Source organism: Wyeomyia smithii, chromosome 1 (genome assembly GCF_029784165.1).
Source record: "Wyeomyia smithii strain HCP4-BCI-WySm-NY-G18 chromosome 1, ASM2978416v1, whole genome shotgun sequence".
NCBI classification, from domain to species: Eukaryota; Metazoa; Arthropoda; class Insecta; order Diptera; family Culicidae; genus Wyeomyia; species Wyeomyia smithii.
In genome coordinates this window covers 132,077,189-132,102,456 of record NC_073694.1, presented here as the reverse complement: position 1 = coordinate 132,102,456, position 25,268 = coordinate 132,077,189, and the positions used below count along the sequence as shown (strand labels likewise).

At 39.2% G+C, this 25,268-nt stretch overlaps 1 protein-coding gene across 17 annotated transcripts in view; it reads left to right on the top strand.

Annotated features, from left to right (window-relative positions):
• The window catches only part of LOC129720631 (ras-related and estrogen-regulated growth inhibitor-like protein), an 80,016-nt gene extending 54,995 nt beyond the window's left edge, over nt 1-25,021 (top strand). For 11 of the 17 annotated variants that reach the window (XM_055672204.1, XM_055672159.1, XM_055672148.1 and 8 more), the window contains 6 exons: nt 22,135-22,221; nt 22,283-22,541; nt 23,599-23,655; nt 23,731-23,807; nt 23,871-24,052; nt 24,109-25,021. In XM_055672204.1, the coding sequence (XP_055528179.1) occupies nt 22,481-22,541; nt 23,599-23,655; nt 23,731-23,807; nt 23,871-24,052; nt 24,109-24,367 (636 nt within the window). In that variant the 5' untranslated portion in view covers nt 22,135-22,221; nt 22,283-22,480 and the 3' untranslated portion in view covers nt 24,368-25,021. Of the gene's footprint in view, nt 1-21,675; nt 21,876-22,134; nt 22,222-22,282; nt 22,542-23,598; nt 23,656-23,730; nt 23,808-23,870; nt 24,053-24,108 lie in introns of all 17 variants that reach the window. The other 6 variants (XM_055672243.1, XM_055672253.1, XM_055672224.1 and 3 more) reach the window with 3 other exon arrangements.
• Nucleotides 25,022-25,268: the final 247 nt, after the last annotated feature.

The window sequence follows — 25,268 nt, the reverse complement described above, 5'->3', positions numbered from 1 at the left end:
GACCTTCCATTTGCAATTAATTTCATGAAAATCGGTCCAGCCATCTCTGAGAAAAGTAAGTGAGAATAAAAATCTGCACATACACACACACACACACACACACACACACACACACACACACACACACATACAGAAAATGCTGAGTCGAGTGATATATGCCATGCAAGTGATTGCTATACCTTTCTAGGAGAAAGGCAAAAACTTTTTCCCATCCCTATTATTCGGTGCAACGCTATTAGACAACTATCCCATCTCGGCACCAACTGGGGGTTGGGACACTTTTTTATGATAAAAATCAAGATGTGTCTTGAAGGTATTTTATACGGGTACAATTTCGTTCTATTTTCCTTTTATTTAATTAAACTTGGAGCTGCTTATGTGCCCGGAAATATGATTTCCAAACATGCCTAACCAATTCTCGATCAAACTACATCACTTTCTTGGTCAAACAGAGAGTGAAATTGACTGGATCCTCACAACCATAATAACTTACTTCTGCTGCTTGAGGGTAAGTCTACTTTTTATGCCGTTCGTTATGGTTGAAAAATGAAAATTTATTACTCATAAATGTTACACCAACAGTCATCGGTGATAATCTGTGCCGGTAAAAAGAAAAACGAGGGGCCTCACTCCTGTTAGCATACCGCTCCCTTTGAAGGTCTTGTCGGACTGGTCTGGAAGTAATAGTAATCAACAGATAATTTAAAGAAATATATTGTTTGTTTTCATTTTCATCGAGTGGATGCGAACTGAATTTTTATTTTCATTGATCTATTACTGTTTAGGCAAATCCATATAAATCAGATTTCTGATTTGTATGAGCTACATTTTAATTAACCGAAGCATTTAGTACAAAGCAACAGATATAGGAAAATGAGATGCGCGCATAAATATACGGTCCAGAGTGCTCATATCAGCCTTATGTTGAATAAAGAAGGGGTATTCGATTCAACTGCCGGTGTAACCTGGCCATTCTCATGAAGTTCGTAATTATTTGTTAACAGGACGTATTCCCATATGAATCCTGTAATTTCACGATCTGTTAATCTCTGTGCCTGTGTTTTTGCTCTCAGCTATCACAAATCTCATAGTTGGTCTCGAGGTACGGTACTGGCCTAACAAGCCAGTAGTCGAAGGTTCGAGTCCCAACTTGGGAATGACCGTTAGTGTTAGTAGGATCGTAGCGCTAGCCCCGCAATAGTCATGCAAACCAAACAGTTGGCTGCGAAGTCTGTGTATAATAAACAAAATGTTTAGTTCCGAATCGGAATGTAGCACCAAGGCTTCGTGTTTTTTATCATCACAAAACATAATATGTTGATTAAGTTTGTAAGATCTGTTTAGTAGAGAATACTGGTCGACAAAAGCGAAAAACAAATTTGCCCCTTGGCTAGAGAGTACCGATGGCTTCCTCCTACATACTACCGCATTTTGGGAATGCCTCATAGGCGACATCCATTTAGTACGTCACGCAATTTTTGATCAAATTTTACTCCTTGTCACGTTTTGTCACACTTTGACGACCCCCCAGGAGAAGTACGTCACGTCACAGCAACTTCCCTCCTCAATTAAAAAATTGAATCGTGAGTGTCCTGATGCACCAAAGTGTTAGGTCAGTATCAGACCTACTAGCCTGAGTTTGAATACTGACCTAACAAGTCAGTCGTTGTAAGTTCGAACCCTGTTCGGGAAAAACTGTTAATCTAAGTATTTTCGTGGCGTTAGCCCCGCAATTGTTTTGTTTTTTTTTGTCCCAAAAAAGGCAATAACATCTTGCTTATTGAATTCCATGGACTCTAGAAAAGGGATCCGCTTGCTGTTTTCGGATAAGTTTCAGTAGCCTTAGAAATGTCAAATGAAGCTCCTTTCATATCCATGTTATTTTCGGGGGATCAGGACTTTCTGCTTATGTCTTGCAGCAACCAGCTTCGGAAGAATTTTTCTCGCTATTATTATGTTCGTCTCATGAGTGTTAGTTTGAATATTTATCAAAAAACTTAAATAAAAGTACGCAAACTAAATAATTTTTCAGTCAACTTTCTATTTTTAATTATTTTTCATGTGACGTCACACAACGTTATATCCTCCCTCCCCCTACGTCACGAATCGTCCGGATTTTTTTAACCTCCTCTCCCCCCTATAAGCGTGACGTACTTTATGGATGTCGTCATAGAATATCATTAATTTTTTAACTAACCTGCAATTATTTCTTGAGGTATTTTTCATATTTTCGCGCCGGTAGCGACTAGAACATTTTTCACAAATACCGACACATAAGCGTCACGTAGCCACTCAAACGAAGTATACTTTTCTCTTTACACTAATAAACAGCGCAATCGTAACTAATTTCCGCAAAAAATCGGCCGAAATAGCCCAAAACTTGCTTCTAAAGTGTAGCGCCTCGCAAAATTCCGGTTTTTTGCTTTTTTATAGTTTCAAGACGACTGCTAGTGTCAAATTTTGCGTCCGTGTGTCAACACTGCCAGCAGCAGGCTGCGCTAGTATATATAAATGTTCAAACTGTTATAATTCTGTTGAATTTTATGTCATCAAAATATTCAAAATATGGTAACCACTGTTAACAATGATAAAATAATGCTTGGATTCCGTCCTGTTTCACCTTATGTTTCGAATAACATGCGGAATATTTCTGTTTTTTTTTTCTGCGTGGACTCATCGCTGCTACCAGAGACATTTGATGTATTGTGTATCCAGCCAATATCGCGCCATAATTACAATGCCCTGAAGAGAACTGTCATACGTTTCTCAGACCACTTATTTAGGTTCAGACGAAAGTCAAAAGGGGTACAGTAGAATTTATTTTGAAAGAAGGGTATGTGGTGGGGAGCCCGAGAATAAACCCATGTTAAAGTCCTACGACAACAAAATGGTCGGATCCTACTAGGATTCAGACCCACGAGCAGCATCTCGTCAAAGCGGACTCTGTGACCTTGCTCCCCATTACACACACCAAAGATGACTAGATAAAAATTAGTGACTTCCAGATCCAGTTTCATACATTTTCGACGCGACTTTCTTCACGATGGTAAGTGCGGCCATCTGATCTGATGGCTTAAATGCTAATAATAACTGTTATTATTATTAGCAAAATCGAGTCCACCAGATAAAAAAGGGAAGTAAGAGGATATTACTTAACCTTCCTACTCAATCTTACAAATTGCTTAGAGAGGCAAAAGAGTTGATAAAATCAGGCTATAAGTTTATATGGGCACACCAAGGTAAAGTTTATGCCAGGAGGGTCGAAGACGAAATGGTATCTTTTTTTTTTTGTTCATCTATAATTTATTTGACTCGACACAAATACAATTTAATGTTTAACGGCGCCAATTATATCTGGTAGCTTACTTTCTAAAGTATCTTAATAACTAAAAGCAAATTTTTTATCCTCGCTGCCGACTACGAGCTGAAACTAAATGTTACTTAAAGCTATAATATTCTGCATTAAAAGCACTGGTTTACTGTATGATGGTTTTCATTGCCATAGGTAAGCACATGTTCCGCTGCTGGGCCAAGATATTACGGACTGGCATATTGGGTTGTCTCCCTCGGGACCTGAGAGTATCGTGCGGGTGTAGTTGCTGTTTCCGGATCCGGGGTCTTAACGTGTTCTTGTCGTTAGGCTGGATGCAGGCGGAAGGGGGTAGGACTAAACTGGGGCGTGGATGGATTTAGGGATAAGGGACATGTAGGATAGGTCACGGCTTGCCAAGACATCACGAACAGGAACAGCCGACTGCCTACCTTCGGCCTGCAGGGAAGCTATTAATTTAGACCTGGCGTCACGGTGTACAGGGCATGACCAAACAACGTGCTTTATGTCGTGATAACCTTCACCACAGGCACAGATACCACTTTCCCCGAGCCCAACACGACGGAGATGCGCGTCAAATCTATAGTGATTGGACATAAGCCATGACATCACGCAAATGAAATCCCGACCTACATCCAACCCCTTGAACCACGGGTTCGTCGACACCTTGGGGATTATGGAATGTAACCACCTTCCCAGTTCCTCTCTGGTCCAAGCATTTTGCCAACTGATGATCGTATTCTGACGTACAAATGAGAAAAATTCATTAAAGGCAATTGGTCTTTCATAAATTCCACCGTTTGTTGCGCCCACCTTAGCCAAAGAGTCCGCTTTCTCATTGCCCGGTATCGGGCAGTGAGAAGGGACCCACGCTAAGGTAATCCGATACGATTTTTCGGATAAAGCACTCAGATGTTCCCGTATTTTCCCCAGGAAATACGGAGAGTGCTTAACATCTTTCATCGATCGGAGAGCCTCAATGGAACTGAGACTGTCCGTAAAGATGAAATAATGGTCCGTGGGCATTTTTTCGATAATCCCTAGGGTGTACTGAATTGCAGCCAATTCTGCGACGTAAACAGAAGCAGTATTATCGAGCTTATGGGAGACGGTTAAATTGTTATTGAAAATACCGAAGCCAGTGGACCCATCAAGAAGTGATCCGTCAGTGTAGAACATATTGTCGCAGTTGATGTTTCGATATTTATTGGAAAAATTTTTGGGGATCTGCTGCACGCGTAAATGATCCGGGATTCCACGAGTTTCTTCTATCATGGATGTATCGAAAAACACAGTAGAATCAGAAGTATTTGATAAGTCGACACGATTTGGAATATTCGAAGAAGGGTTAATATTATGGGACATGTGATTGAAATACAATGTCATAAAACGGGTTTGAGAATTAAGTTCGATTAACCTTTCAAAATTTTCAATCACAGGACGGTTCAAGACCTCACATTTGATAAGAATGCGAAAAGACAGGCTCCAGAAGCGGTTTTTCAATGGTAGTACTCCAGCTAAGACCTCCAAACTCATCGTATGGGTCGACTGCATGCAACCCAAGGCGATACGCAAACAACGATATTGTATTCGCTCCAGTTTGATCAAATGTGTGTTTGCTGCGGAGCGGAAGCAGGAACACCCGTACTCAATGACAGACAATATCGTTGTTTGGTAAAGCCTTATAAGGTCTCCTGGGTGGGCTCCCCACCATTGTTCGGTTATTGTACGAAGAAAATTCACTCTTTGTTGACATTTTTTCATCAGATACCTAACGTGACAACCCCAGGTGCCTTTAGAGTCGAACCAGACACCAAGATATTTGTGTACCAAAGCCTGAGAAATCGTTTTACCCATTAATTGTGTTTGAAGCTGAGCAGGTTCATGCTTCCTAGAAAAAAACACTATCTCAGTCTTCTCCGGAGAGAATTCGATACCTAGCTGTAAAGCCCAAGCAGACAAATTGTCCAAGGTATCTTGCAATGGTCCTTGCAAATCGGCAGCTTTGGCTCCTGTAACAGAGATTACACTGTCGTCTGCAAGTTGTCTTATCGTGCATGAATTTGCCAGACATTCGTCGATGTCATTTACATAAAAGTTGTAAAGAAGGGGGCTTAAACATGAGCCCTGGGGAAGACCAATGTAGCTAATGCGAAAAGTTGCCAAATCGCCGTGCGTAAAATGCATGTGCTTTTCGGACAGCAAATTGTGCAAAAAATTGTTCAAAATTGGAGAAAATCCTTGTCGGTGAGGTTTACCCGAAAGAATGTCAATAGAAACGGAATCAAAAGCCCCCTTAATGTCCAAGAACGCAGACGCCATTTGTTCTTTGCGAGCATACGCCAGCTGAATATCTGTTGAAAGCAACGCAAGACAATCATTCGTCCCTTTGGCACGGCGGAAGCCAAATTGAGTATCTGATAGTAGAACATTTGATTCGACCCAGTGGTCTAAACGACGGAGTATCATTTTTTCCATCAATTTCCGGATACAGGATAGCATTGCAATCGGCCTATAAGAGTTGTGATCAGAAGCTGGTTTCCCTGGTTTTTGGATGGCGATCACCTTCACTTGCCTCCAATCCTGCGGTACAATGTTTTGCTCCAGGAACTTATTGAACAAGTTCAACAAGCGCCTCTTGGCATTGCCGGGTAGATTCTTCAACAAGTTGAATTTGATTCTATCTAACCCAGGCGCGTTATTGTTACAGGACAGGAGGGCAACTGAAAATTCTGCCATCGTAAAAGGTGATTCTATCGCGTCGTGACCCGGAGACGTATCGCGAACAAAGTTTTGCGCAGGAATAGAGTCCGGACATACTTTCCGGGCAAAATCAAATATCCACCGACTTGAAGACTCCTCGCTTTCGTTGACCGTTACGCGATTCCGCATTCTTCGGGCTGTGTTCCAAAGAGTGCTCATCGATGTCTCCCTCGACGTCTCGTTCACGAACCGACGCCAATATCCGCGTTTCTTTGCTTTAGCCAGGCTTTTAAGCTTGGTATCAAGCTCCGAATACCGTAAATAGTTGCCAGGTATACCTCCTTTCTGGAAGGCCAAAAACGCGTCGGATCTTTGCGTGTAGACATCGGAGCACTCTTTGTCCCACCACGGAGTTGGAGGCCGTTCTTTGATCGTTACGCCGGGATATTTCTTCGTTTGGGCTTGCAACGCGGCGTCGAGAATCAAGCCCGCGAGGAGGTTGTATTCTTCAAGTGGTGGATGATGTTGAATCGACTCGACCGCATTTGAAATCATTTCCTCGTATAACTTCCAATCGACATTCCGTGTGAGGTCATACGGGATGTCAATTGGTCGCATGCGGGTTGACCTGTTAGTAATTGAAATAAGAATAAGCAACTGGTCGCTACCGTGAGGATCGAGGATTACCTTCCATGTGCAATCTAACCGTGCGACGTCGAACATAAGGACAGATCCAAAGCGCTTGGGCGCGCTGGAGGTTTCGGGATACGTGTCATTTCACCGTTGTTCAAAATAGTCATGTCGAAGTCATCGCAAAGGTTATAGATTAAAGAGGAGCGGTTATCATTGTAGGGGGAACCCCAAGCCACACCATGAGAGTTGAAGTCTCCCAAAATCAAACGTGGCGAGGGAAGAAGTTCTATCAAATCAAAGAGCAACCGTTGCCCAACCTGTGCTCTGGGAGGAATATATATTGAGGCAATACAAAGCTCTTTACCTTGTATTGTCATTTGACATGCGACAACTTCGATGCCTGGAATCGAGGGGAGGTTAATACGATAGAAAGAATAGCACTTTTTAATCCCTAAATGTACTCCTCCATATGGGGTGTCTCGATCAAGGCGAATAATATTAAAATCATGGAAGTTGAGATCAATATTTGAAGTAAGCCAAGTTTCACAAAGGGAAAATGCATCGCATTTGTTTCTATTTATTAAAACTTTAAATGAATCCATTTTTGGTAAAATACTTCTACAATTCCACTGTAAGACAGAGATGGAATCCTTCGTATACGCAGATGAATTAGGCATCGAAGGATACAATCGCTGCAAGGAGGGGCCATTGGGCAGTCAACTGCTTCAAAAATGATCTAACTGTTGGGAAGAATGCTGTAAGAAAAATTTTAATTGGATCGGTTACATTGAAAGTTTCAAAAATCCAGTCCACAATGTCAGAAAATTTCACTAATCCAGAGTTTGTTTCATCAACTGGGAGTGCAAAAGGAACAACTGGGGTTTTAGATGTTCCTGGCAGTGCTGGGAACTCCTTCTGCAAGCCCAGGAGGAGTTTGCTTCGGTTTTTCCGCAGCACTGTTTGGTTTGTTTGTAACTTTCATTTCACTTTGGGAAATCTTAGGACCTTTTCGGGGAAGTTTAGGAGAGGAAATATTTTTCCTCTTTCTAGACGCCCCAGGATTGGCATAAGTTGTTCCTGCTGGTGAATCGTCAGAATCGGTTTCATCAGAGGACAACAGATCAAAGGGGTTCGATGTTATGGTAGAAGTGGTCACGGTCTTCTTCAGCATCTCAGCGTAAGATCGCTTTGAACGCTCCTTAAGTGACCGCTTGATTTTATCTCTGCGCTGCATGTTCACCGGGCATGTGGAGAGCTCATGCTGATTTTCCCCGCAGTGAATACATTTTTCAGCATTTACACTGCAAGAATCGTCCGCATGAGTTTCTCCACACTTGCTACATCGTGCCTTATTGCAGCAGTAGGCGGCTGTGTGGCCTAGCTGCTTGCAATTGGTGCAATTCATAACACGGGGTACATACAACCGCACAGGCAGACGAACCCGATCGATCGAGACGTGGCTAGGGAGAGCAGATCCGGCAAACGTAGCACGAAACGAGTCTGACGGAGTGTACACTTTTGTGCCGTTGACAAGAGACTCAGACCGCAATTGCTTGCAATCTATGATCTTTACTTTTACGTCGTGACACAAAGCATTTTTGAAGCAGCCAAAACCGCTTGCCAAGATACACTCGACCGACAGACTCGAATCGATTATGACACCGTCGATCTCCACGTCTCGTGCGGGTATATAAACGCGATACTCGCGTGTGAAAAGCTCGGAGCGAGCAATAGCGTTGGCCTGTTCTAGGTCGCTGACCACGACACGGAGCTTGTTGGGTCTGACCTTGGAGATTTCGGTCACGGCCTTGTACCCCTCCGTCAGGTCTTTCGAAATCTGCAGGATGTTTAACGGTTTCGATTTCGGTCCTGCTTTTGGCCGAAAGAAAACAGAAAAGCTGCCCTGAGATCCGTCCGGGTAAAGCCTGGGGCGAGGGGGACTGGAGAATTAACAGAGGAAGGGTTGGCAGGAGGGACAGGGTCGGAGGGGTTCGGGGATGGTGGCACGGGAGGCGAGGGATCTACATCCATCGCGCTAAATCTAACGCACTAGCGCCGACAGAACACGTACCTCTTTACTTCTCCTTTCAGCAGGGTTGGTTGTCCGAATGGTCGAAGCTGCAGCCGTTACAGCCAGCAGCACCAATACAGCAGCTCCAAACAGCCACCAGCAGCGAGCCGGGTGTGAGATCACTCAGCACAGCGACACAACTCGCTGTCAACTGTTGGCTTCTTCTTTTTCCTCCTTTGTGTTGAGATTCTCGTCCACTGCTGTAGCACAAATCACTTAGCAGCCAAATCGGCTTACGCACCAGCAAACAGCCACGATGCGAAACAGTTGCACAAAGGCGGGCGACCTTGAACCTTCACTCGACCAGGCAAACAATGCCAACACTTGCTCGCGCGTCTTTTGTTTTATATTCTATCGGAGCGATCACCAAACACGTCCTATACTGATGCGTGTTCGGCACAGAATGAAATGGTATCCTTGATCAAGTCAAAAAGCGACATTGATGCTCTTAGACAAGTAAGCGCTGATGCTGACCAGTAGACACAATATTGTTTGTTGCATTTGTAAAAGTCCTTTCTGTTTGTGTCTTGACAATTTCTCAAAATGTTCGGGAATTACATAAATCTGTTTTACCAAAACTTTAACGGCGTTCGCAGTAAACTAGGCGACATTAGACGTGAGCAATTAATTTCGTCTTACGATATAATATGTGGCATCGAATCGAGGATCCAGAACGAGGTTTTCGATACTGCGATCTGTCCATCAGACTCTAAGTTTATAATTCATCGAAGAGATCGGGATTTGATAGCGACTGCAATGCAAGGAGGAGGTGGTTGTATGGCATTAGCTTTTGATTTGCGTCGTATACCTTAAACCAAATAGTTCAATGCGTGAGCTATGCGAATTTACCGATAATGTCATTGCCATTAAGAACCAGTTAGACGATAGGACTCATTTGCTAGTCTTAGGAGACATGAATGCTCCACATATGGATCAATGGACACTCGAGAACAATTGCTATGCATCATCATCGTGTGAAGGTCGATATGCTGAAAGCTTAGTTGAATTCATGGAATGTAGTGGACTAGTCCAGTTTAACGGAATAACTAATGCACTTGGTCGTACACTTGATTTCTGTTTCACAGATCTGCCCTTGTCAAACATTGCTGTCACAAATGCTGCTCCTTTCTGTAAAGTTGACCCCCATCATCCTCCATTGCAGATTCAGATATCATTTCAACCAGTACGTTATGCCCCTCAACGAGAGATGAGTTACTTTAACTTCAGGAAGGCAAACTATGACGTTATTGGTGCCGAGATCTCAGCTGTAAATTGGCACCAAGTCCTCGATCATAGCAATATTAATGTTGTTGTAGATAAATTCTATGACGTAATTTACGATATCATTTATCGTAATGTTCGAATGACTCTTCCTCGTCATCCAAAAAATCCGATTTGGTTCACGCATGAACTCACGAAGCTACTACGCCGGAAAGACAAGGCGCATAAGAAATTCAAACGTACGAAGCACCCATTGGATTATGTGACTTTCAGCGATCTTCGTAGGCAAGCGAAACAGTTGCTGCGTACATGTGAAAATTCATATCTGAATGATCTCCAGCGTAAATGTAGAAGTGAAATCAAACCATTTTGGGCGTACGCCAGGTCTATGAGGAAATCAAACTCGATGCCCAACGAGATGTTTTATGGTAGCAAAAACTACACTGGCACAGACGAGATTGTCGAAGGCTTTGCTGATTTCTTTACCACCACGTTCGCGGCGCCCGGTCAACAGTTGCCATCTTTTCAGCATAACTTTTCTGTTTCGGACACATTCTCTTTTGGAACTGTATCCAGTGAAGACGTTTTTTGTGTATTAAGATCTCTGAAAGAGGACAAAGGGATGGGACCTGATGGGATCTTTAATGTTTTTTTTTTTTTTTGAAAAAATCTGCTCGCTCACTCTCGACACCACTCGCACTTATATTCAACAGAATAATATCATCAGAGCTCTATCCAGAGCGATGGAAACTGGGGAATATGACACCGATTCAAAAAGATGGAGATACAATGAACCTGGAGAACTATCGTGGTGTAGTGGTGCAGAACGGATTGGGACCAACTACAGAGCCACATGTTGAAGTTCATGCACCCCAGTCAGCACGGGTTTCTCTAAAATCGATCAACTCTAACGAATCTGATGGAAACGGTACAAAAGTTCAACGATGTGCTTGATGATGGCGGCCAGGTGGACGCAGTTTACTTCGATGTGTCCAAAGCATTTGAAAAAGTTCCACACTCTCTCTTACTCGAGAAATGCAAAGCCTACGGACTTTCTGGTGCTACTATTAACCTACTGCCCTACTGCGTACGTACCTCCTCAATCGAGCTTACCAGGTTAGACTCAACGGTGTGTCATCTCGACTCATCTACGCAACTTCAGGAGTCGGCCAAGGATCTGTACTTGGTCCCTTACTCTATCTACTATTTTTCAATGACTTACTATTCAGGATAGCAGACTGGTGTTGGGCGTTTGCTGATGATGTTAAAATTGCTAAGCGCATCGCGACTGTCCACGACACCTTGGGACTGCAGCAGACGATCGACGTTATTACACAGTGGTGTGCGGCTAATGGTCTTACTCTTAATGTGACGAAGAGCCAGCAAATTACCTTCTCGCGCCAGAAACGTACTGTCGAATCAACATATTCTGTGGACGGAGTATCGCTAGAGAAGGTATCTAAAATACGCGATCTGGGTATCATAGTTGACACTCGTTTGAGCTTTAATTCACATGTTGACATGATCGTACGAAAGGCGACGAGACTATCGGGTTTCGTGATGAGGATTTGTAGAAACTTCAACCAACTTGAACCTATGATATCGCTTTTCAATCGCATCGTACGCCCTATACTAGAATACTGCTCACCGTCATAGAATCCTTATTATGCGCAGTATGTGGCACGAATCGAAACTGTACAGCATACGTTCACACGCTTTTTGTACAGAAAATTTCATTACCCTTATGAGCCGTACAAAACAAGGATAGGCCGCCTGCAACTGACATCATTAAGTGATCGTCGGCGCATTCTCGACGTGTCGACGCTTCATCGACTGGTCCATGGCACTATTCACTGGTCCATGGCACTATTCACTGGAAAATCAGCGCCTTTATCTCGTTTATGCATGACCTACAACGAGAGCTATAACGACGTGGACATCTTTCTGAACTTTAATCAATTTAAAAGGATGATCCGAGTATAACGGTTTATTAATGTTAAAAAACTTATGATGTTTATAGTTTGACATTCTTGTATTGTCGTTCGTTTATTAGGTAACCCCTGTAGGACTAGATACAAGGAAACAAAAGGAATGTGAAATAAATAAATAAATAAATTAATAGATATTAAAGAAATTGCTTTACTTTCCTCAATTCTTAGCAGTACAGCGACATTCGTACCTACCTCCTACATAAGTACAACAAGAGTCACGAATCTTGCTCTATTCAACTTTGCACACACGCTCTTACATTACTGTACATCTAAAAACAATAAAAGAGTGAGATTTTCTTCTCCTAAAAATCATTTTAGAGGTTCCTTGTGCAAGTTCAGTTGATTTCAATTACTCGCATGCAAAATACTAGCGATTAATCTTCATATGTTATGCTAAGTTTTAAGAAAATGTTGAGGCCTAACTTCAACAAGCCTAGCATATTGTTTTTCCCTTCGAGGTGATTTTGCCCATGAAATTCATTCGTGGATCTGTTTGTGTGTTTTCGATGTAGAAAAATGTAGAATATCTCTCAGAAAGTTCCGCTACAGGGGTGTAAAATGGAAATCTAAAAACGGAAAATGGGACAAAATTTATTCCTTTTCAAATACTTATAGTAAAGTTAGTTTTCAACGGATTTCCTTCGTTCTTGCAGCAATCGATTAGAAAATTATCCACGCATAAAATTGTAATTTGATTATAAAGACTATTAATGTTTTATTGAAAATTGTCAAACGTTGTTGAAACGAAGGTTTTGGCCTCTGATTGATCACAGAAAGCTTTCCCTAACGCGTTCGACAGATTGTTATACCTAGTTGACCGTCAATGCCCTCTTTGCGCTTGTTTCTAAGTATCACCACTAGGGCGCCAATCATCGTATGGAAAAAAAGTGACCAGAAAATTTAAAAAAAAAAAAACCCTATACAAAATGATCACCTGCTCGAAAAAACACCCTGTGCAAAATTTCAGCTCAATCGGACTTAAAATGGGGTGGCGCAAAGCGATTGAAGTTTGGCTTTTTTGAAAACTGAAAAATCACCCAATGAGGGGGGGGGGTACGTGAAATTTCGGTCTTCGAAATTTTTTTTTGATGCCATATGACTTAAAAACGCATGAAACGTCGAGAATTGGTGTCATCTGAAAAAATTTTTTTTTGCAAAAATTTACTCTCTGGGACTTAGTCGTTTTTTCAATTGTGGAAAGCGAAGTTCAAAATGTTTAGAATTTATCTTTTGAAATTGATCACTAGTCTCTCGAAATAGCTTGTATAATGATATACACTATAACTAGCATCGAATACATTATGTTTCATTAGGGTGGTTCATTTATTCGACATAGGGTGGTTCATAATATTTTGTAAAAATGAGTATAAAATAAAAAAAAAGCACTTCGGTTCGTTTGATTGGTGTGACGTCTTTGACAAAGTTGTAGATAATAATTCGGCCTTTCCAAAAAAATTACATTAAAAATTATTCGTTCAAAAGTTATTAATCTCAGCCCATATATTCATCTCATACAACATGAAAACACAATTGAAAACAGGAAAAAAATGCATATTTTCTTCCTAAACCAATCTGCTAATCCATGGAATGGAATCTTCTTAGCTCACTTTAGATTCCTCATAAAGTATAATCCTCAAAAACTCACTTAAAAGCACTAAATTTGATGTTATAGTCGGGTATCTGCACTCGAAAACTCATTCAATTTAATCACCTACCTCAGAAAACATAATCCGCGCATTGTTCTATACGGCTTCAACGGGACTCGTTCAGTACCCGAAAATACACTATCAAAAAAACCTTAAAAGTTGATGTAAATACATCAATTCAACATTGAATATTATTGTCCAAAACAATAGAAAAACGTTGTTTTTGTCATTTTTACTATGAAGGGGGTAAAAAGGAGGGTTGTTATGTATCTTAACAGCATTTTTCAGGCATTTTTCCCATACATTTAGAAGTCACTGACTTCCTGAATTTCAACTGTATGTATTTTCTGTTTTCACTGCGTTGAAGAAAATCAAAAGTTGCCAAATCAGTTTCTGTTAATTCGAAAGAATCTTACTGAAAATGTTGAATTATTCCGACATAATTGACATAAATCTACAGCACTGTAGTGGTTACCTAGGTTACCCATTTTGCACGTAAACAACTACAGCGGATTTCTAGGTAACCTACTACAACGGACTGCGGCTACGTTCATTCATGATAATGTGATTCATTCATGATTAACAGTGTGATGGATTGTATAACAATTCCTCGAAACTATTCCCCAGAAAATAAAACGCCGAAGCCTTTTCCCCAGAAAACAAAATCCCAGAATGTACCAAGCACCAGAAAACTGCTACCCAGAAAGTACTAATCCCCAGAAAGTAATTATCCGGAATGAACCAATGCCCAGAAAACTATTTCCCAGAAAATACCGTTTTCCAGAAAACTGTTATCCTAAAACGAAGAAATAGGTATGCATTCTTACTTTTTTAACATGGAGAATCTGTTTAAACTGAGTTTTTGTATATCTGTAATGTATAACATATGTGCTTAATCATAGAAAACTGAAAATCGAGCTGAAAGGCTGAGAAGTTTTGTGTTAACGATTCTATCATTTGAATCAACTTATTGTCAACTAATACATTTGTTCTTTCATGGAGTAAATCAGTAAGCGCTTGATACCAGGCCCTAGTCATATTATCAGAGAACTTTCAGTAATCGTTTTTGGCTGGAGTAACATCACAAGTCGACCACAAAAACCCAGTAGCAAATTGATTTCTGAAGCTCTTTGACCAAAAATCTAAAATACCCCTTCTTATCTTAATTCTTTGTTCACATGGGGGGCAGCCCCTCTGCAGAAATTACCTCTGTACAGGTTCGTTTGTTTTCCTGGGTTGATGCAACATCCACTAGTATACATATATTGAACGAGCGAAAGGGAATCCGGTTACAATTCCGGAGCTTGTTGAGTATACGTTTGCATTGGCGTGCACACCAACTACTGTAGCGCCTTTGTAATCATGGCATGAGCATGAAACCTTTCCTTCGAGAAGCCAAAAAGAGGTATCGGAAGAGTTTTCTTTTTTGTTGAACAGTCATGGAAGTCTTTCATAGAGAGATGTGGTTGGACAGGCTGGTAGAGCATGATATTAAATTGCTGTGTCGATATTCTCTTCTTGAACCTTGAAAATCGAAGACTGGAGCACGTAAACTATCAACAGCTTGTACCGAGTCCGCAGCTGGTTTCCAAGGTTTAGAGTCTCTAGTCGATAGATCAATGTAGGTAAGGGAAGTCGGCAAATTAGATCCGTAACTTCGGGATAAGGATTGGCTCTGAAGACTGGGTTGTCTCGGGCTACGGGGCTGCCGGGTCGCGGGTCTGCGCGTGTTCTCAGTTCGCGCGGGTGTCGCGCCGTGGACCTGCCGGCGCTTCTGCCTCAACGCACTTCGGGGCGTCCGGCCGTGTGGTGCCGTGGGCCGTCCGCTCGCGCAGGCGTGCGGTGCGCTCGCTCGCCCGTCGTTCCCGGGTTAATACGCTTCCCGGCTTGGGCTGCAGTCATCGATAAACAGTCAGTTCAGTTAATAGTGTTGTTTTGCAAAAACCTAAAGCTTGATATGTTGAAGCAAGGCTTCGCTACCGTTTTTAATTTAGCCTGTGTCTCTGGAAGGGCACTTATCCCACGGTTCTTCTCGATAAATCCGGAATAAATGTCCCCTACTGTCCCAAGAACTATGATAAATTTGTGATCTTTTGAAAAAGGTTCGATCAAATTCGGTTCAGATCTTGCGGAATGGCAGGTAAAAGAATTTTCATTTTTTCGGCTCTGGAGGGATCAGGTACGCAAGTGTTAATTAAAAATGTCAAATAATTTAGAATGTTAACAGTATAATAACTGAATACTAATGTTTTTTTTCTGGTTACGGTTATGCTGGAGCATAGTTTTCTGGGCATTAGTGCATTCTGGGGAACGGTTTTCTGGTAACTAGTACTTTCAGGGGTTTAGAATTCTGTTAACTAGTATATTCTGGGGTTTGGTTTTCTGGAGAATGGTTCATTCTGGGGAAAATCCTTCGACACTTTATTTTCTAGGAAATGGTTTTCTAGGAAAAGTCGGACAACCAGTGTGATGAATATGGGGGCGTCGTGAGATGAATTATTGAGCAGTGATTTAGGTTTTGAGATGGATATGGAAGCGTTGTGAAAAATGGTTTGTTTTACAAAATTCAGGATAAATCTAGCTAATTTTACTAAATTTACAATCCTGAACGATTCCATAAGAGCACGTAAGCATATTGGGTTTATTTGTTCAATGATTTCGTAAAAAAATGGTATTTAATCGGTGCATTCTTCGTAAATATCGACTTAATTAGATGAATAATGGAGCAGTTCCCCTACATGTCAACTGGAGCTGATCACCAGACAGCTATCGTGTGCAACGGAGCACCTGATCCTTATCCCGGACACAGTAATGAGAGGTTTCATCGGTGCAGTAGACAAAACTCAGCATAACAAAGGTGTTGAACTACAACCCTTGTAATGTTTTTTAAATCTCACCGCTAAGTGTGAATAGCCAGTTGCCTGTGAACTGGGATTCAATTTGTTTGAATCCTAACTGTCAGTTAGGATTACTACTTCAAAAGCAATCACACCGACGCATTCGCTTTTTACAAACGCGTTGCAAAAGTAATGCTTAAGCATTTTGTTTCAATTTCAACCGCAATCATCCAACAGGGAAAACAAAATTTTATTTTTATGTAAGGAGAGTATACATCAAATCTAATTGTGAAATCTACGTTGATCATATTACAGAATAGAGACATTTAAATGTTCTGGAAATGTTTATACATGCAAGATACATTCAAGATCAGTGCACAACTTGTTTTATTTTTCTCAGCTTAATCCGGTTAACTTTCGAACTTAAAGTCAACATAATGTTTAGCATTACCCTTACTAACACGCAGAGAATCCTGAGTAAGAATCCCCAAGATACCGATTAACACGGCGACGGAATCGTGGAAGGAATCGCAAACACGATCCGGAGGGTTCCCACTAACGATTCTTATTCAAGAATCCTAGAGTCATATACAGGGCATTCCTGAGGATTCTTTTTTCAGGAATTCTTTTCAAGGACGCTCACGAATCCAATGTGAGGAATCCTAGAGAATCTATGCGAATCGTATGTGTTCGTCCGGGTAATGTTGATAGCGAAATTGTCAACGAAAAACTAGTCTGTTATAAAATTGTGAAGAATAAATAAAGTTCAAATGTAGCTTCCGAAGACTATTTATACCTTTACACAGTCAAGTTGTTATTTGCGCTTCGACACACCAAGAATATTTGAGTTTTGCTTTCAAATCTAAAGGTTCTATTCAAATTCCGCGACTGAATTTAAACCCACAAATCTGTATGTGTGTATTTTTTATTGTTGTATAGATAAATCACTGCGATCGAAAACGTTTAATCTATAATTTTCCAGTTTTTTTTTGTAATCCCCACTTCATACTATTGGCAATAGAGAGCAAGTGATATGCTTTTTATAATATAGTTGTGTTCAAAATAATAGCAGCGGTGATACAAAATTTTATTAATGAAAGCAATTTGCAATCAGCTTTATGATTCAAATTTTTATAGTGAATTGTGGAGAGAGCCTCGATAGACCAGGTGTGTGCTATTTGTTCTCAAATTTAATTTCATCATACATTAAAGTTTTCATTTGTTCTAAAAAGTCGGAGCTTAAAAAATAGCATTATTTCGGTTATCATTATAATACGAGATTGACATGATAAAACATTTAATATTCGCTCTATAACATTATTACAGTCATACCTCGATATGAGGCAACTTTATTTTTATTTTCGTTACATTATATCAAGTTACGTTATATCGAAGCACGAAATTTTTTTTTATTGATGCAAAATTCTTTATGGTTACTCAAAAATGCACAAAAACTTATTTCCCTTCACCTAAAAGTATATATAAACCCTTCTTATGTCCCTTTAAGACAATTTTCGTAGACCAAAATTACCAGTCACAGAACACTGAAAAATAAATATTAATTTTACCCCATTTTACGGTACTTATTGGTTTCAAAACTTACTTAAAACATATATTCGGAACATTATACACCTCAAAAATAATTGTATTTTAATTTTGGGAAATTGAAAAAAGTTACGTTATATCGAGGTAAAAGTTACGTTATATCGAGGTTGCCTTATATCGAGGGGCCATCCACATACCACGTGGACAGCTCTGTCGGGTGAGGGGGGTTTGTGATGTCCACGGTCCATACAAAATTTTTAGAATTTATAATTTATATGGGCAGTTGTCCACGGAGGGGGGGGGGTTCAAAATCGTTAAAAATCTGTCCACGTGGTATGTGGATGGCCCCTATGACTTCAGTACTTTGTGGTGCAATCTTTGTTTTTAGTGACAGTTGCATATTGTTTATGCATAGAGCCCATAATTGCTTGGCGGCGAGAAATAGGTATCGCACCCCACGAATCACGAATTATAGACTTCATGTCTGTTACAAATTCAACTTGGCTTCAGACACAGAACGGAAGGTCAACTTCAGGTATATGATCGAACAGAAAGTGCACACAAAAAGGACTGAAAAATGACAATTGAATTTTCTGTGCTCTCGGGCAATATTTATTTGTCGTGTACGTTTATGCCGCTTTGCCAGTGGTATAATGTGGCATAATTTATTCGATGTTTTGAATTGACGGTTATTTCAACAGTTTAACCCGTTTAATACAATCTATTACGTTCGATGCAAAAACGTTTTGGGTAAAATTCGCAATTATTCACATTTGTGGAGTTTGTCATATTACAATAGTGTAACGAAGCTATTGTAATCGACAAATGTTGATTTGAAACACGAACAACAATCAATGTTATTGAAAAATCGTGCGTTTTAAAACGTTAATGTTGCAATTCTTCCATTTACAATTGTACCATGTGTCATAGACGGCTATTTTTGAAAATTGTTAAAATTTAAAATGCAGCTCATGAGTTTTTTTTTCAACTAAAGAAAGTACTTTGAGTTTTTAAAAATCATGGCACAGATGGATTTTTTAACGCAAATTTTCCGAATATTTATAATAAATGAATCACATTTTTATTCGAAAATGAAATTTATAAACTATTTTCATCCTCTTATAAGATTATGTTAAATGTTTTGCCGATTGACTCTAGTCCATTCTGGAGAATATAGATTTTCTACTCATAGATGTGACATGCGACATGCCATTTAAATAAAAATAAGCTGAATAAGGTTAAATAAAATCAGGTTAGCTTCTAGAGCAACGAATAATGCGATTGTAAGAGGTACCGGTTTCATTGTGCAGTCTTTTTTTTTAAATCTGATAAAAATCTAATCGTGATTCGAAAAAATGCGCTCGAGCAGGCAGAAATCAGTCAAAATCTGCACACATTTTGAGAAAGTCATAAGGAAAAAAAATGAAGTTAACCTTCCCGCATAATCAATAACCATAAAACGTGCCTAACAACTAGTTCGGGATATAGTTTCGACTGTATGGGGTATCGTTAAACCATATGGATTATCATCCGTTTATGGTTATTGATTATGCGGGATGGAGATTGAAAAAAAAACCGCACATACCTGCTATTCAAAACAAATCATCGTTTTGCTGACAAATCTGGTATCTTTGCTGACAATCGCAAGTGACAACCTTACAGAACACTAAAAAAGGATCCCAAGAGGTTCGTTTCAAGGGGTTTCGAAATGCGTCGCAACCTGAGAATACTCCGAAGTAATCAATGTCATTTTTTTCGAGTAATCAAAGGTAACCATCAACAATCAATGACAAATAAACTCAAGTACGAGTTGTAAAAATTTATTTTATTATTTATTCACTTTTCGGGTTTCTTGCATGCATTTGAATGTCGTTCCATTTTGACATAAGAGCGCTTTTTAGATGGATGAGGGCCCAACTAACAAACCCCCGACTAAGGAGCATCGGTAAGCGAATCACCATTGTATATCAATAGTGCCTTACCTCTAGCGTTCGTTCATATATGGAAACATTTGTATAATACATAACGCGCTCAGGGGAGAGGTGGAGGAAAGGTATCCAGCGAAGTGTTACACTGCATAAGACCACCATGCAAATTTGCGTTACTTAGTTGATGGGGGTTTTGAAAATTGCCAAATTTCACGTTACGTAATATACTAATATTCTTTAAGAGGACTCTAAACGAGATGGTAATTAAAAACTTGAAACAAAAGATGCGACTCTCACTTTATGTAACTCGTGTTAATAATCTTCATTATTTTCAGTTAAAAGGAGTAGATTACTGAAAAACAATAAAGGAACAGTTCTACAATCATCTATGCCAGTATCTGAGTCAGCTGTTTTGAAGAATGCTAGGGGCAAGACACTGCGTAACCCAATAGGTGATTAGTATTGTGAGTTTCACTGAAACTTGTTCGCCGCGCTATAAACCGCAACTCTGAAACCAAATGCCCTTCTTGGTTGCCGAGTCGATTTTATTTTCTTTGGGACATTAAACAACAGCCAAAATTAAGTCTACCTGCTTTGGCAACCCTTTCCAAAATCAAAACAAACTTCGATTCTGGCAGCACACTGAAGGCGGCAGCAGGGGTGCCAGGTTTACAGATTAATCTAACATAAATTGATATCATAATGCTTGAAACAGAAACCATAAAGTTAGTATGTGATGCGATAGATTTTCCTCTGGTGATTAGTAATCCTTTTTAGTCTCCACTGTCTCCAGCAGTGATTTCTTCAAAGATTTTCCCGATACTTTAACAATGAAGGTTGATGCAAATGAAAACAGCATACATCTGGCAACTCAGCGCGGCCTTTGATTCAAGCGCGGTGTTTGGATTAGACCGCGTTCAGTTTTGGGCAAATCTCTTAATAATCCTAACAAAAAGAAACAACCGGTGTCATCTTGCAACCTGGATAGCTCAACCCAACGCGTGAAAGTCCTTCACTAGTTGGACTACGAATTTAGTGCAACGAGCAAAATTCGATTGTATTCATTGTTACTAAGTGTTTTTCGTTGCATTTTCAGACACTCCTCTAGTTAAATCAAAACTCTTTGAAGTCATATTATCGTTGTTGTGATGTTGGTGTATAGAAACATAGTAAAACGGTATGTCAAAAGTACAACCGGCTATATTGCAAAAAAAATGCCAAAGACTAAAGTTGTTTATTAAAACATTCATCGCATCTTATAATATACTATTTCGATGCATTCAAATTATAAATCCGGTAAAGCTACATACCTTGCTACTGATATTCATTCATTTTAGAAGCAATTCACAACTTGAAACACATGAATTTGCGATTTTCATTTGCTTAGTCAGTAAGAATCAGAAAAAGTTTTTTGCTGTCGCTTGGTGATGCCTCGTCTTCAACCGTACAAAATAAAAAAACGCTTCCCCGCTCGTGCCTACTTGTTGATCAAACCGTTTCACCATGTCCTATACGCTATGGTTGGGAAGTTAATGTGATAAATAAATGATAGATATTAATATATATATCAACCATTACCGAAATATTTTTCATGAAATAAAGTTGTCAAGCCCCTAGAAATAATGTGTTTTCCTTCTTACAGATGCTTAGCAGGGTTAACCTGTAGTGTTTTCGCCGACAGATTTATACCAGTGTGTTTGATTGATTTCGATAAAAGTATTATAAATTTTGTTTATTTTCCGTGTAAAAAGCGTTCTTTCCACCCCTAGGGAGCGCTGCAAAATTCACTGAGCACTTAGCAGTTTTCGTATCACAGATGACCTTCCGTTCTGTGCTTCAGATATAGCCTGTTTGAAATCACCTTATAGATTCTCACTAGATTTAAGAGCAGAGACAGCGCTAGCGACTCACTCAATCTTAAATCTTATATCGAATTTCTTTCTTCCACTGGATGCGTGGAAAAAAAAAGGTGAGCCCTGAAAATTAAGAAATTCGCTATTACTCTTCTTAAATCACGTCTTAGCACGTTTACTCGTATATTTCGGATTGTCATCATGCAGTTTCACATATTTTTATTGAAGACAAAATACAAAATCATTTTCAAAGCATAATTTAAGTAGCCTCATTCTACTCCATTATGTAAGAGTTATTTAATATTCAATGTTAGAGCAATTGTTCGTTAAACATATTCGTTAGTTATTTTAAAAAATTTTCATTTCGCATTCCAGATTATGACTCTTCCCAGCTGCTGTTCAATAATGGAACAATTCATTGAATAATAAATTTATATTATTGAAAAACATCATAAAAAATGCGTACGTACATATGTGCATGAATTAATAATCAATCATACTAAACACTAAAATTCACTTCCAGACAGTAAACGCACAGTATCTTAGCTAAGCGTTCACTTCAACTATAGTTTTGATTTTCCCGACATAATAATCAAAACGAGAATCATTTCAAAGTTGTGCAAGCGTGCAAAATGTTTCCTTTAAGAGATCAAGTGTGGTGCGTCGGCATCTAGTCGATTCGATTATATTCCAATCCTAAAACGGTTGACGCATCTGGAAAATGACAAACCTAAACAAGCTCAAGGTGGTCGTTATTGGCAGTTCCAAAGTAGGAAAATCGGGTAAGTACCCATCAATGTTAATTGTTATTGTTATCGCCATGCACGTGTTCACACTGTATTTAGCATCCATTGCATCTAAATTGGGTAACTAGTTCAATCTGCTTTCACTCATCATAAAATTTTCTTTGCTCGGCTCCGAAACAAGATTACCTTTTGATTTTCATAGACAAAAAAAATTGAAACAATGTAACATATTAATTATTGTACATATTGCACACTTCTACATCAGGTGTTAAGGTTGTAGTATGTAGTGTGTTGAAGCCACAAATGGCCAATTTCGAGCCACCACGTAGTTGACTACATATTTTCATTGGCACAAGTCTCGGAAATAGTTAATGGGTTACTTATGAAACACTGTCTTATGTTTTTATCACCATAACAAACATAAGAATATGTTTTCAAATGTTCCGCATTAACTATTACCGAGTGGTATGCCGATAAAAATTCGAAGTCGACCACGTGGTGGCTCGAAATTGGCCATTTGTGGCTTCCAAACACTTCCATCTTAAGATATTTATTTTACTGTCCAAATATGCAACTTAAGTCAGTTAATGATGTTATAATAAACCATAGTTCAATACATAAAATTCTAATTCACGTAACACTTAGGAAAAATTCCCAACAAAATAACCGTTTAAATGATAACAAAACTTCATACACAGACTAACAGATATCACATTTGCAATTTTTTTTATAAAATCATCGTTCGGATGATACCAGTACTTTACGATAGTAACACTAGCACCATCTGCTGCCGTGTTTCCGCTGCGTCGTGTCATTCAACATCACTAGCGTACGTGCATGTGGCAAATCGGGAACCACAAAATATGTGTGTGATATTATGACAGCGCCGCAAATGACTTTGTCGCGCGACATTTGTTATTAGATTGGTATAATTTGAAATGATCCTTTTTTGTGCCGATGGAGCTGACATATGTATGAAGAAATTGGAAGTCACTAATCTTGCTTCAGTTATCTTCGTTATCATGTCTGCTACAAATTCATGAATAAGTTTTGTACTGAATGCAGGTTACAAGTTTATTTCTTATATTTTCAGCTGTCACGGTCCGTTACCTCACAAAACGTTATATCGGAGAATACAGTTCATCAAGGGGTTGGTACATTTTGGCTCTCCTGTTGCATTTTGATAGATTGTTGAAATGTGAGATTTGTTTTTTTTAATTTACAGATTTCCTTTACCGACATAGTATTATATATGATAATACTTCAACTGACGTTGAAATTCTAGACACATCCAAGTGTGATGTAAGATGTTAAAATATTTTTAGATGCATAAATAATAATTTTGCTTATGTTGTTGGTTTACAGAAACGAGGATGTCTCTACGAACACTTGCGCTGGGGAGACGCGTTCATTGTAGTATATTCGATCTGTGATAAGGCTAGTTTCGAGGAGGCTGCCGATTACTTGCAACAATTGACCAAGCTCAAACTTCCTTCTTACTACACTATACTCCTGCTTGGAAATAAAAGTGATCTAGACCATGCGAGGTAACAATATTTAATTTGTTTAACGTATTTACTTTAATGTAAAATATTATTTTTAGAGAAATTTCAGTGAATGACGGCCAAGAGCTCTCCTTTCGATACTCATGCCAATTTTATGAAGTTTCTGCAGCAGAAAATTTTGCCGGAGTCTCGTTAGCATTCCAATCGCTCATTCGGGAAGCTCGATCAACGCAGTTATTTCGAGCACTCCCGCTTCGACGCAAGCTCGGTGTTAATAGTGTTTCAAAAGCGTTGGGAAATATTTTTGGTAAAAACAGCAAAGGTGAAAGAAAGAAAAGGCCCTCTTTGAGTATATAAAATTCAGAGTTGTACTCTACGTTAAAAATTTGTTTCCTTCAAATGCGTTGAGAATAATGTTGGTAACACGAAGTAATTGATTAGTTTGAATAAGATTATAAAAACACCATTTCTGAAGATAGAAAATAAAACTGTAAATAGTAGAATATAACATGATAAAGATCAAAGATTAAATCAAACTTGATTTGTACAAATAGATTTCAATTCTGTAATTGATCACTTTAATAAATGTAACCTGCAGGTTCCTATTGCATAGGTCTTGAACATATATATAATAAATAATATTTATACCATTCAAGGTCTCCAAATACAACACATTCCGGGCAGTTATTCGTTGACTTATTATTCGTTGACTGAAATTTCGAAACGTAGGTATCAGTAACACATAAAATGATTAAGAAACTTTAAGCGTGGAACTTATTGGTAACATATGTATTTTGTAACAAATTATCAGCTAATTAGTCTGAGTGACCAATCACAAACAGTGACTTTCCAATGCTATTAGAGATGTTGGCAGGAATTGTTAAGATTTCAATGAAATTCCAAAATTTAAGTTAACCATTCGCAGGGATGGAAAGCGTGCAGCTGACATCACAGTTTTCCCAATTCGGTTCTATATAAAATATTACTGGTTCAAAAATTTGCTTGTAAATTAAAAGTTTATTCTTTAAACGAAGTTCGATTTTTTTTGTTGATGAGAGAATATGCACATCTGATATATTTATTACACTTGTGCTTGATTGTTAGTCCCAAGCACTAAGTTTTGCCAGACGAATTTAAAATAACCCCTTTCATCTTTTCAACACCTTTCAACTTTATTATTGTTTGGTTTGCTTTACTTGCAAATTTTGACCACAGACTTTAAACAAATTGCGCACAACTGTAATATTTGGCAGAACGG